Source organism: Delphinapterus leucas, chromosome 6, assembly GCF_059928025.1.
Source record: "Delphinapterus leucas isolate spDelLeu-1000000601 "Yukka" chromosome 6, BTC_Dleu_Yukka2, whole genome shotgun sequence".
Lineage (NCBI taxonomy): Eukaryota > Metazoa > Chordata > Mammalia > Artiodactyla > Monodontidae > Delphinapterus > Delphinapterus leucas.
In genome coordinates, this window is record NC_143134.1 from 13,556,208 (window position 1) to 13,568,938 (window position 12,731).

Genomic DNA, 12,731 nt, shown 5'->3' on the forward strand with positions numbered 1-12,731 from the left:
AGTACATCATGACTGAACAATAACAGGATGTGGAAGACTGACGATCAAGAGAAACACAGACTCTGGGGTGTGCCTGGTTCATGCCTGCCCAACTTGCTTGAATAGTCTTCTTACGAAAGCCAGGCTGTGACTTTGTCTAATGTCAGTGATATCACACAGTGCAAATGTAACACTGTGTTTCCCTGTGTCTTCCAGAACCTGCACAGACTGACTCACATTCCTTCCAGAAAGTGCTTGGATCGCTCGGAGGTCCTCCATCAAGTGTTCATCTCCGACTGCGACTCCAGCAAAATGACTCAAAAGTGGGAAATAAATAACATCCATAGTGTTTAGAAGGAATGAAAGAAACCAGTAACCTACCTACTGACACATAAATTTATACAGGACTGAAAACCTCCTGAAACCTGCTGCAACTACAGCTCCAAACCCAGAGGCTCTTGAGGAGTCTGAGGACATTGATAAACTGTGATTTTACGATAACATTACCATCTGCAGTTACTGTTTACGAAACTGCTTCTACCTTCAACTTTGTAGATGTTTACATCTTTTTTTTGTTTTGTTTTAAGATGATGTTGGTAATCTGTGCATTTAGCTCTGTTTTATTTAGAACAGAGTAAAAAGCATTGTTGTCTTCTTTGGGATTACACTCAGGGGTCTGAAAGGCAGTTTGATTGTTTTTCGTTTTTTTTTTTTAACACACTTGAAAAAAGGTTGGAGTAACCAGATCGTCATATGTAACTTGGTGATTATCAACCTGTTGTATCTTTATTTAATTTTACATCTTTTTGAAGCACTGCCACAGGTTATTAGCCAAGGTGGCCTTCCTTCACAGTCATGCTGCTTTTTTGAAAGGTGAATTTCAACACATTTAGTGCCTCTTTTCATTTCTTGGTATATTTCAAGAGCTTTTGATGCAATTTGTAGGATGTTAATGATGGAATTGTCACCTGTCTGAGGAATACTTTTACCACTCAGAACTGAATTAATGTGCTACCATTTGCTCTGAAATGGAACGTTGTATTGCTTGAAAAAAGAAATGACAAGATGGAACATCCAGAGCTATTCCGTAGGGTTTGAAGATTGTACGGCATTAACTCCCCTATTTGCTGGCATTCCCAGTGTCCTCTATCAGTACCAACTCCTAAGGCAGCAGGGGGTCTGCTAACTAGAGAAAAATGTCCCCTGACATTGGGGATTGACTTTTCCCCATTCCCTGTCACCATAGAAAATTATAAATAACTCTCAGTTTTGAAACCTTGAAGAGGGGGTAACAAAAACAACAAAACACCACTGTAAACACATCAAAGGTTTGTTCTGACCTAGGTGAGAATTTCCAAACCCTTGTTGGATTAAGCCTTACAAGACTACTGTGTGTTACAACGTAAGCTGTGCAATTTATGAAGCCAAGGGTGAGTAGACGTTTCATTTATATCTTCATGAAATTCCCTGCACAGTTTTTAAATTTTAAAAAAGGCTATTTAAAAATATAGTTCATTAACAAATATGAATTCTGTTAGATTATCTGTTAGTTCCCTAGTGTTTATTAATTTTTTTTTGAAAGCATATTTCTATTAGTATTTTTCCAGTGAAAGGAAGACTTCTTTGAATTTACACATTTATTAAGATAGTACCTACTAGGAGAAAACCAAATACTGCAAGTGGTCAATTGATTTTAATTGCTAAATAATCTTTTATTACCTACAAGGTTAAAATGCTGTGTCGAATGCAAAACAAATTTTTTTAAAAGTGATGAGGCAGGGAATGGCAAGTAAACTAAGATTTTTGATCCTGTAATCATATCAATGAAAGGAATTCACAAACTACTACGAGAGGGAAATATATTTAATTAAAGCCTAAAAAAGAAAAGGGAAAAAACCCTACATTTGTTTAAAAGAAAAGCCTACCGATTTGTTTCTTCCAAGCTTAGCTCTTAAATTCGTAGAGTCAAAGTTCAACATCCTAAACAGAGTTTTATTTATAATTTTTGACTTGCCAATTTGTATTTTGCTACTGATCTCTGATCAACCATTTGAACTTTCATTCATCTCTAGGGATGTTTAAAAAGGAAGACATTTATATGATTATATAACTGCAAAACAAATCAACTATAAACAAGAAACTAAGAGAATTGGTACTTTAATTACTTGTGTGTTTGCAAAAAGGCTCCATTTTCTTTGTTGAATAGATTATAGCCTTGTTAACTATGCATAGGCCTAAGAAAGGTGGCACATAAACTGTGCGTGTGAATCTTAAATGGGTATTTTGTGCAATGCGTTAAGATACTCTATAAAAAATGATTCTGTATATTGAAATCAGAAACCTTACCAAACACGAAAACACATCAGAAGCTGCTGCCATAACGACTCTTCTACTGGGGGGGCTGCTTTGGAAATAATTCCCGTATCCTTGCTTTGTAAGTTGATAATATCACTATGCATTTCTACACATTTTATAAATTTGATTTATGCAGATTTTGATACACTGTATGTTTCTGTAGAAATTGTATAAATATTCAGAATTTTATTAGGGATAAATTTGAGAAGTTTATGTATATCTTAATTCTGGGTTGCTTGTTTTTTAGGTGAGAAAAAAATAAAATACTGTATTTTCATCCATGGGTTTTTTAGTACTTGCAATCATTTCTGTATCTAAACACCACATGTTTGAAATAATTACTTGATTTTATTGTTTACAAGATACACTAATATAATAGTTAAAATATCATAGACCACAGTTATATGTTGAGTATGTGCTTGAGTGTTGGTTAGAATTCTGACTAGAGTGTGTTTAGAATACTCAGAGCTTACCTATCTAAGAAGGAAACATAAAGGCTTAATTTTGCCCCTGGTTGCCTATGTATAGAAAATCACTTACCAGAGCTTCCCTGGTGGCGCAGTGGTTGAGAGTCCGCCTGCCGATGCAGGGGACACGGGTTCGTGCCCCGGTCCGGGAGGATCCCACATGCCGCGGAGCGGCTGGGCCCGTGAGCCATGGCCGCTGAGCCTGCGTGTCCGGAGCCTGTGCTCCGCAACGGGAGAGGCCACAACAGTGAGAGGCCTGCGTACCGCAAAAACAAAAAAACAAAAAATCACTTACCAATTACGAAAAACAACCCAGCAACGTATATTTTCCTTGGCAGTGTATTCTACTATATCATTGCCCTTTGAAAGCAAAAATTTAAGTCAAAATTCTTTACAACCTGATAGATCAAGTGAGTAGAAAGAAGGGAAGCCTACCAACATGAAGTGAGAACCGGGCTGTAGGACCTTGTAGCACAACCCACGACATCTCAGGAGAAGGTACTATGGCTGCCAGCTTTCCAGAGAGGGGCCATGTTGGTCTGGGAAGCTCGGCTGTTGTCATGGCTTCATTTCTCAGCTGCTGTACCTGAGAAACGTGGAAAAGTGACAGAACACCAGACTGAAGTGAATGGGGGCTCATTTATCTCCTAAGAGATAGCCTTTCACAGGGATCTGGGAATATGTTTCATCATTTCTGGACTGTAATTGGGGGTAAAAAGCCACTTAAAATTCAGTGGAGAACATGACAAGTACCTGACCTGAGCCAGAGGGCTAATAGGCCAGTAATTGGGTATGTGAATACTAATCCATGAGAAAGCACTTTTAGAATACTGAGCACTATGAGAATGCATATTATTCATTAGAATCTGTTGCCAAAAAATGGACAAAAGTCAGAATGATTTTGGGGGGACCACTGTCCCTGGGAGTAGAGATTAACAGAAGGGCTGTTTCTAAACTAAATTCGATAATTCCTTTGCCAATCTCCTTTTTAAGATTTTGAGGACTTCCCCAGCGGTCCAGTGGTTAAGGCTCTGCGCTTCCAATGCAGGGGGTGTGGATTCGATCCCTTGTTGGGGAACTAAGATCCCACATGCTGTGCGGCCCAAAAAAAAAACACTTTTTTTTTTTTTAATTTATTTTACTTTTGGCTGTGTTGGGTCTTCGTTTCTGTGCGAGGGCTTTCTCTAGTTGTGGCAAGCGGGGGCCACTCTTCATCGCGGTGTGCGGGCCTCTCGCTATTGTGGCCTCTCTTGCGGAGCACAGGCTCCAGACGCACAGGCTCAGTAGTTGTGGCTCACGGGCCTAGTTGCTCCACGGCATGTGGGATCCTCCCAGACCAGGGCACGAACCCGTGTCCCCTGCATTAGCAGGCAGATTCTCAACCACTGTGCCACCAGGGAAGCCACCCCCCCAAAAAAAAACTTATTAAAAAAAATAAAGTTTGAAATGCCCATAACTGTGGTTGGTGGGTTTTGGTTTTGTAAGTGGATCAGGCCTTGGGCCCGCGTCTGAGCAGAGGTGGCATAAGGGTGCCTTAATTTTCATAACAGAATGATATTACAATCTGCTCATCTGAATAGTATAGTATGGTGCACTTGTCTGCATTCGAATCCCTATTCCATTACAAATTACCTGTGTGGCCCTGGCAAGTTATTGATGCTTCTCTATGCCTCAGTTTCCCCATTTGTAAAAGAGGGAGAAATAATAGTCCTGTTTTATAGGATTTTTATTAGGCTTGTGTGGGTTAACATACATGCAGTGCTTAGAATAGTTTCCAGCATATAATCAGGGTAATATAAATGGTAGCTATTGTTACCTGGTTTCAAAGTCTTAAAGTCGGTCTTTAATCAGAACTAAGACAGTACACTGCAGACCCTCTATAAAGGCTATGTGTGTGTGTACCTGTTTCATATGTGAGATATCATTACCTCCACTTTCCAAGTGAAGAATTTAAGCTTATAAGTTAAGCTTATACACTGGGGGTGAAATGGTTATCCATAAGAGTAAGTTGTTATCTCTACCTCACACCGTTCAACGTGTAGAACGTAGTTTTCAGTGGTCGAATTTATAATTTAACCCTTGGATAGAACTAAGTGCATCTGGAAGAATGTCTAAGATAGAACATTCTTTAAATTATGTTTAAACGAAATTCTCTTGGGCTTTTGATATGAGCAAATAAACTCCAGCTGTCTTAATGATTAAATGCCCAAAACAAAACTAAAACTTTCAGTAGAAAATAGAGATGAATAGACTTCCTCATCTGGCCATAGCATAGTAATTGTTACTGTCCTAAACAGAATGCTGCTGTCCTAAACAGCTATAAAACAGGACAAAATATATGCAGCAGCTGTTTTCAGGAATTGGGTGACAGGCAAAGCAGACTGTGATAACTTGAGAGAAAGGAAGCACACAGGGTGAACCCCGGTTCAGCATGTCTGCCTGCCTGGAGAACTTTTCCCACCACGGTACAGGAAAGTGGAGCTCAAACCCTGGTGATTCAGCCGAGCTGAAGAGGCTGCAGAGACAGCTGGAATTGACAGGGCAGGTCACTGGAGGGGGCTGCACTTGAACACCAGGAGACGTGTACAGCAATTTTTATAGCACTACCATTTATAACAGCAAAAGCTCCAGGAACCACCTAATGACCCATCAACAGGAGAGTGGATCATTTGTGGTATAATCACATGACGGAATGTTACAAGGCAGTGAACGTGAATGAACCAGTTAAAAACAAGCCAGTAGGGTAGTGTTGAGTGAAAAGGGCAATTCCCAGAAGACTTCATTCAACAAATATGTTTTGTAAAATCAAAAGCAACTAAAACATACAGTAAGTCACACATTTATATGTGATCAAATATACATGGATAAAATGTGATTGAATAAGAGGTTAACTTATAGTTACCAGACAAGAAAGGGAAGAGGGGAGAGGAGACAAATTAGGGGTATGGGATTAACAAACTACTAGACATAAAAATAGATAAGCAACAAGGATTTACTGTATAGCACAAATTATACCCAATTTCTTGTAATAACCTATAATGGAGTATGATCTGCAAAAAAACTGAATCACTATGCTATACACCTGAAATTAACACAATACTGTAAATCAACTATACTTCAATTAAAAAAAGGTTAAATAACTTGTCCAAATTCCCAAATTTAGTATTGGAGTCAAGGACATAACTCCAGTACTCAGTATCCCCAGAGCCCCTGTGGGAGGAATGTCTATTGTACTTTCCACATAACTAGTTTTCCTCTCCACCTAAACTGTTAAGAATCTCAGAAGTGAATCTGGTACTTTTATCATAGCAAGTATATTATTAACACATACATATTGTTATGCATACTTTTAGCTAATATTTATTATTCACTATTTCTTGCCACTAGGATGTCTTAGATGTATTGTCTCATTTAATGCTCAAAAAAAAATTCTGATTTTAACACCTGAGGAAACTGAAAGGTTACACATGAGGTCTGACGTTACCAAACTGATAAGAAACAGCCCTATTCAAACTGATCTGACTCCCAGTGTAAACTCATCAGCTCACTCTTAATTTCTTTCATAACTTCGTTTTTCCTTTTGTATTTTATATAGTTTGTTCTTTGTATGAGCCATCTCACCTTTATTGCAAAAACATAGAGAATCAAAGAATAACACATGAATCTATGAATTACAATTTTGCTTTCTCTTTACCTACTGCCCTAGGGCACTGTCCTCGTTGACTGCTATGTCTTCCTGAAGAAAGGAGACTGGACCAGTTCTGAAATTTGATCCTACATACTGCTTAGAAGTTTTGGTTTTTTCCTTTTAATATGACACTAATCGTGCTCCTGAGCCACTATTCTATAGACATGTTAACTCCCAGGATGAGGCTAAGAGAGGTCTGCGCTAAGTCCTGAAGAACAAAGGCTCAGGAGCGTAATATTCCATTAAGACCTCAGAGACAATGTCTATATTTACCTTTACAACAGGTTAAGAAGTTAGATGAGTTTCCAATCAGGGCGAGAAGCGTTTCTAGACAACTAGGAAAATAATGCTTAGCGGGGAGGCCTGTACTTAAACTTTTACCAACAGCCCTAACTCAAGTAAATGTTATTAATAATCCTACATTTACCTACACTAATTTATAGAAGTGGCAAACTGGTGACCCCTGACAGAATCTTACCTACAGACAAGTTTTCTTTGAGCCTGACATTTGAATTCATTGCCAATATTTACAATTCAGATTTCACATTTTTTAAATATCTAGAATTCTGGTTCCACTTGAAAATTTGGGAGATTTGGGAATCCTAGACCCACATTTCCATCCAGCAACAGGACTGAGCTAAACAATGGCTGTCCCCTTTATCCTGGGCATTTATGTTTACAAATGTTTATAGAATAGTTACTCTTTCTGGCACGAGGTGTACAAAGATGGCTTATTTCTAGAGAGAGATGTTTTATTTTTAAAAGGACTGGATCTTATGCATCGGCAAAACAGGCCCTTTAGCTTTCTTCTTGCTATTCCCCAAGAAATAAAATCATTACTGCTTTGTAAACATTTTTAGTGGCATACGTAGTAATAGAAAGTCAGCTTTAAGATAAGGCTATGTTTGGCTAAGACAAACTTACGGTTTAGTACTTACAGTAAATGATGCTGTTAAAGAGCAAAACACAAAAAGGCATACTGTCCCATACTGAGCAAGTCTGCAAGTTACATAAGGGACCTCAGGATCTTCTAACACAGCTTTTATAGATTAAAAGACCAAAAGTAGTGGCTACCATCTGGAAAGAAACTTGAGACCCTACTTCAGTTCTTGCACCAAAATAAATTCCAGAAGGATCAAAGATTTAATTAAGTAATAAAAAGTAAGAAAGCAAAGACAATTTTTATAATCTTTGAGTGGGAAAGGCCTCCCAAGGCCACTAGGGAATAAATTTGCCTACATAAAAACAAATCTTTGCATGAAGACAAGCATCATAAAGTCAAAAGACAACATAGAAAAAAATATTTACAATGTAGGTCACAAAGGGTCATTTTCCTTATTTCCCACAAATTACTAATAAGACCAATGAGACAGAAGACCACGGGAAACACTAATGGCTCTTTAACATAAAAATATGCTGAATTCATAATAGGAGAAACCATTTTTTATATATCAGAATAGCAAAGATTACGAAGTTTGAGAATGATAATGTTGCTGAGATGAGGAAATAGACATTCATTGCTGTGCAGTACACATTAGTAAAACTTCTGAGAGCGAGCAGGTTCTGCCATATACCAAGTACAGGTTTTAGCTATTATAATTAGCACAATTTTAAATGCACAAACTTCTGAATTTTTTGAAATCATACAAGGATATTCATGGCAATGTTGTTCTTAAAGCAAAAAACCCACAACCATAAGTATCTTTAAGGAACTGGTTACATTGTGATCTACTCAATGGGCTACTATGCAGATGGCTATTTAAGTGAAATGTGGCAGCTCTGTTGTGCTAAGAATCTAAAATGATGAGAATTAAGGGGCAGAACAACATATATAATAAGCTTCCTTTTGTGCAACATTGATATATATGCACATATGACTGTTGTGCTTCAGTCTCTCTTGAAGGGTGAATTATTACATTACTGGAGTTGCCTCCTGGGAGAACCTGGTAGTTGGAAATCAAGGTTGTAAACTACCCACTATATAGCCCTTTTACATTTTATACCATCAAGATATGACTTATTTTTAAAAAGAAAAGGGGGGGCAGGCGGTTTTCATAAACACATCCCCAAGTACTGGCTGGCCTGGGATAGAACCTGATTCTTACGCCTGTTTCAGAGCTTTCCAACATAACCACTCCTTGAGGTCATTTAGTCCTGAAAACAAGGGTATTTTAAATTTTGATCCACACTTAGAGAAAATATCAAATATGAGGACTCATCTCAAATGCTGAGATTATGGAACAACTCTTGATTTTAAAAGAATGAGTCACTCTTAGACATTTAAACTATATTTCATTTAAAGAACAGAATGAAAGCAAACACAAAAACTCCCAAAAAGAAAGGTGACAAGGAACCAGATAGGTCTGCTTCATGGGTCTAATTTATAGATATAGAAATCCTTAAGAAACAGACTCTATTTCAATTTTAAAAACTCCTATTTAGTATCTTTTCTATGCATTAAGTACTGTTGTAAATACTTAACATTCTCATTTAATCATTAAAACACTGTGAAGTAGGTACTGACACCCTACACAGATAGAGAGAAATAAGCCCAGAGGTAAAGTCCATACAGCTAGCATTTGGTAGAGCTGGGGAACTGGGATCCAGACCTAGGCGTGTCTCTAAAACACCTTACCCCCAATTTTTTAGCATTAAGTCACCTAACACCAGGAAATATTTTTTAAATACATAAAACTAGTTTTCATTTTACGATCAGCAAAAGCCCCAAAACAACTGTGATATTAATGGAGGGCAATCTCTAAGAGGTCTGAAGATTCTACTTCAGTCCATCTGCTCTGGGAATTATGCTAATACCTTACCTTTCATTTAACAAGTTTGGTTAATATTTCCTGTGTCAGAAATAATTCCAAATATGGCATAAGATGGACAACCAAGGCTCCCATGGTTGGGTGATAAGAATTTTGGCTCCTATTTTTAATACTTGATAGGTAACCAAGACTGTCAGGTTTAACTATGAAACTATCAACAAATAGGTTTCTTCTATAATCTCTTAGACAACAGATGGCTAACTTTCACTAATAACTTAATAACTATTTACAATAGTTATCTAAATTCCAATGCAAGCAACTGCTTCCTCAAATGAGCATTTCCTAGTAACTGCTTTCACCTGTAAATAAATATCCTAGTAAAATCTCGCCTAACTACAGTCATGGAAAATCACAACCACCATCTCAAAAGCTTTCTTGGGTTAGTTACTGAGAATTCTAGGCTTAAGACCACAATGATTTTTAAGATTTAACTCAAAATTCACTCTGGTATTCTACCCCAAACTAGATCATTATCAACCCTGTTCCTATTGTTTTTAAAAGTTTATGTGTTTTTAGGTATGGATTCACTGTATGAGCTCCTCTGCCTCGTACTAAAAAAGAAAGTTTCTCTCAAAATAAAATGTCAGCTAAAAAAAATGGGACAAGTTAGCTAACAAATGAACATAAATGTCAAGAACAAACCTTGCTCATTTTATAAAACTGCATAAATTTTTAAAGTTCATTAAATTCCACTGCTGGTTTTTAAAGAACACTTTGTAAATATGAATAATATGGGCATGTTTGACTTTTAAACAAACATTATACTAAATCAACCATGTCTGAGAACTATTAGGCAGAAAAACAAAAAAAAGTTGACATGGTTCCAGACCATGACTTTTAAAGCAAAAGCTAATTGAGCATATACGACAAAGACAAATGAAATAATATACATAATTTTATTACAAAAACTTTTTAAAAAAACAATGCAACATTCTCATTCTAGAAAACCCAAAATTCACTATTGAGACTAATTTCTATGAGTTTGCTGTGCTACCATACACAAGTCAAAAAGTTAAAGAAACCATTAAATATTCAGAAACATTCATCAGAAGCTTTAAATTCTAACTGTATGTAGTAGCCCCTCAAAAAGCTACAACCTGCATTTTTAAAAAAGTATTTTCTCTACAAAGAATCTTATCAGCTATACAAACAACTGTACAGTTTTTATACTGAAGCTAATATTGAGCTGCACTTGAATTCACATTCTTAGCAAAACCACTGCCTGAGCACACACGCACACTGCACACGCATCGTTACAGGATGGCCATTCATTCCTCATCTTCCTCCTCTTCCTCCTCATCTTCATCCTCTTCCTCCTCTTCCTCTTCCTCCTCATCTTCTGGTTCATTCTTCTTCTTGGAGCCTGTTGGCCTGCCAGGGCCCTTCTTTCCCGCTTCACTCTTGCCCTTGGCACGGTATGCGGCAATATCCTGAGATATTGTCAAAAAAATAAAATCGTCATCCGGTGTCATTACTCAACCATGAAAACCACTAAGTTGTAAACAATCTAAGATTATTGGCCAATAACCCCAATGACTGTCTAAAACTTGGTTTTGAGATCATTTGTTCCCTCCAGGCCTTCGAAAGCTAATGATGTAAAATAATAGGGGTGTATCAGATTGATGTCTGTCAGTACTTTCACTACCGTCATCTGTTAGCGGCACATAGCCTGTCCCCTGACCTCACATTTTAGATACACCTACATGAAACATCTAACCCTCCATTCTCAACTACGAGATGCATTTTACCACAAATACATTTGAATGCAGCAACCTCCCAGGGCTACAAACACCGGTTGCAGTCCAAAGAAAGGAGGTTCCAATTAGCTTATACTCCTTAAGTGTACAACTCTCATTAGACCTTTTCAAAGCAAAGCTGACAACCATTAACACTGACCTACGGAAGGTTCCCCACTTGCTAGTCAGGGAAAACTGACTACAGCTTATACCTATTAACATACAGCTTACACCTACTTCTAACATGCTCATTTAGAAACTGGCTACCAGATTTCAACCTTGCCCCCCAAAAATGCAGACAACACACCTTTTCATACTTCTCCTTTAGCTTAGCTGCTTTCTGTTCATAGGGTTGTTTGTCTTTGGCTGACTGCTCAGACCACATTTCACCCAATTTTTTGGCAGTATCGCCAATGGATAAGCCAGGGTGCTCGCTCTTGATCTTTGGGCGATGTTCGGAGCAAAACAGGAAGAAGGCAGATCTGAAAGGAAGGAACAGAGCTGTAATGACCTGAATGAAAAATCATGGGGGCAATTCAGTTGACTGAAAAGAAAACAAAAAAACAAACAAAAAAAACTTACGGAGGCCTTTTAGGCGCATTGGGATCTTTTTTCTTTCCCTTCTTGTCACCTTTGGGAGGAACATAATTCTTCATCTCCCTGTCATAGCGAGCTTTGTCACTTTTTGCCATATCTTCAAACTTGGATTTTTCCTTGGCAGACATGGTCTGTGGGCATGAAAGCATCAGTGAAAATGCAATACTGTAAACCGACATCCGTCCCCGAAAAGGCAGGGTTCTCTTCAGGGCCACATTTGCCTCCGTCGTCTTAAAATACACCAGCACCCCGAAGTCCTGTGCCTCTGACTCTGAATAAAACACTGGGGCCAGTCGGCGGCGGAGACAAGTTCAATGTCACGGCCACCTGCCCGCGTGAGGACCCTCGCTCTCACCTTCCATCTCTCGGAACATTTCTTGGAGAACTCGGCGAAGTTGACCGAGGAGTCGGGGTGTTTCTTCTTGTGCTCCTCCCGGCAGGTCTGCACGAAGAAGGCGTACGAGGACATCTTGCCCCGCGGCTTGTTGGGGTCGCCCTTCCCCATGATGCTGCTGCGGCGGCGCGTCCACCTGGCGGGAGAGCGCGGCGGGCGCTAGCGGGCGAGGCGCCTTCCCGCCCAAACGCCGCCGCCCCCCACCCCCCGGGCCCGCCACCCCCGCCCGGCCCTTCCTGACAGGAAAGCCCCCGGCTTCCACGCCGCGAGCCCTGCTCCGAGCTGCCGCCTCGCGCCCCGCGTCCAAAACACTTCAGAGACGGGCCCGGACGAGCTTCCCGCCTCCGCAGTCCGGCCCGCCCGGCCAGCACCCGGATCCCGCCCGCGGGGCGAGCCCCGAGAGCCGCAGGCGCCCGGGCCGGCCGTGAGGCAAGGGGGCCGGCCGGCCACGCACCCCAGGCCCGGGTCCGGCTCTTGCCTGGCGGTAGCTTTTCCTCAGAGTACCGCGCAGCGGCCGGGTCCGACCGCGACGCTCCCACCCGCGGCTCCGGCGTGAAGTGATATGTCGCTAACGCAATCCTCCGTCTCTTGTTTTGCAGACTTCTCCGCGCCACGGCAACTTGACGAGCCGGGACACAGGCCACACCCCCCGCCACTCCTATTGGCCCTGGGGATTATTCAAACTCG

At 40.0% G+C, this 12,731-nt stretch overlaps 2 protein-coding genes across 10 annotated transcripts in view; one reads left to right on the top strand and one right to left on the bottom strand.

Moving 5' to 3' along the window:
* The window catches only part of GALNT7 (polypeptide N-acetylgalactosaminyltransferase 7), a 115,899-nt gene extending 113,282 nt beyond the window's left edge, over nucleotides 1–2,617 (top strand). For 6 of the 9 annotated variants that reach the window (XM_022594881.3, XM_089912709.1, XM_022594880.3 and 3 more), the window contains one exon: nucleotides 196–2,617. In XM_022594881.3, the coding sequence (XP_022450589.1) occupies nucleotides 196–333 (138 nt within the window). In that variant the 3' untranslated portion in view covers nucleotides 334–2,617. The remainder of the gene's footprint in view (nucleotides 1–195) is intronic. The other 3 variants (XR_016393463.1, XR_016393464.1, XR_016393462.1) reach the window with 2 other exon arrangements.
* Nucleotides 2,618–10,196: 7,579 nt separating this feature from the next.
* On the bottom strand, nucleotides 10,197–12,637 carry HMGB2 (high mobility group box 2). The gene is made up of 5 exons (XM_022594887.3): nucleotides 12,523–12,637; nucleotides 12,006–12,180; nucleotides 11,636–11,781; nucleotides 11,361–11,535; nucleotides 10,197–10,747 (listed from the first exon to the last, which is right to left on the bottom strand). Exons 2-5 carry the CDS (start codon nucleotides 12,153–12,155, stop codon nucleotides 10,586–10,588), a joined length of 633 nt encoding a protein of 210 aa, XP_022450595.1. The 5' UTR covers nucleotides 12,156–12,180; nucleotides 12,523–12,637; the 3' UTR covers nucleotides 10,197–10,585.
* Nucleotides 12,638–12,731: the final 94 nt, after the last annotated feature.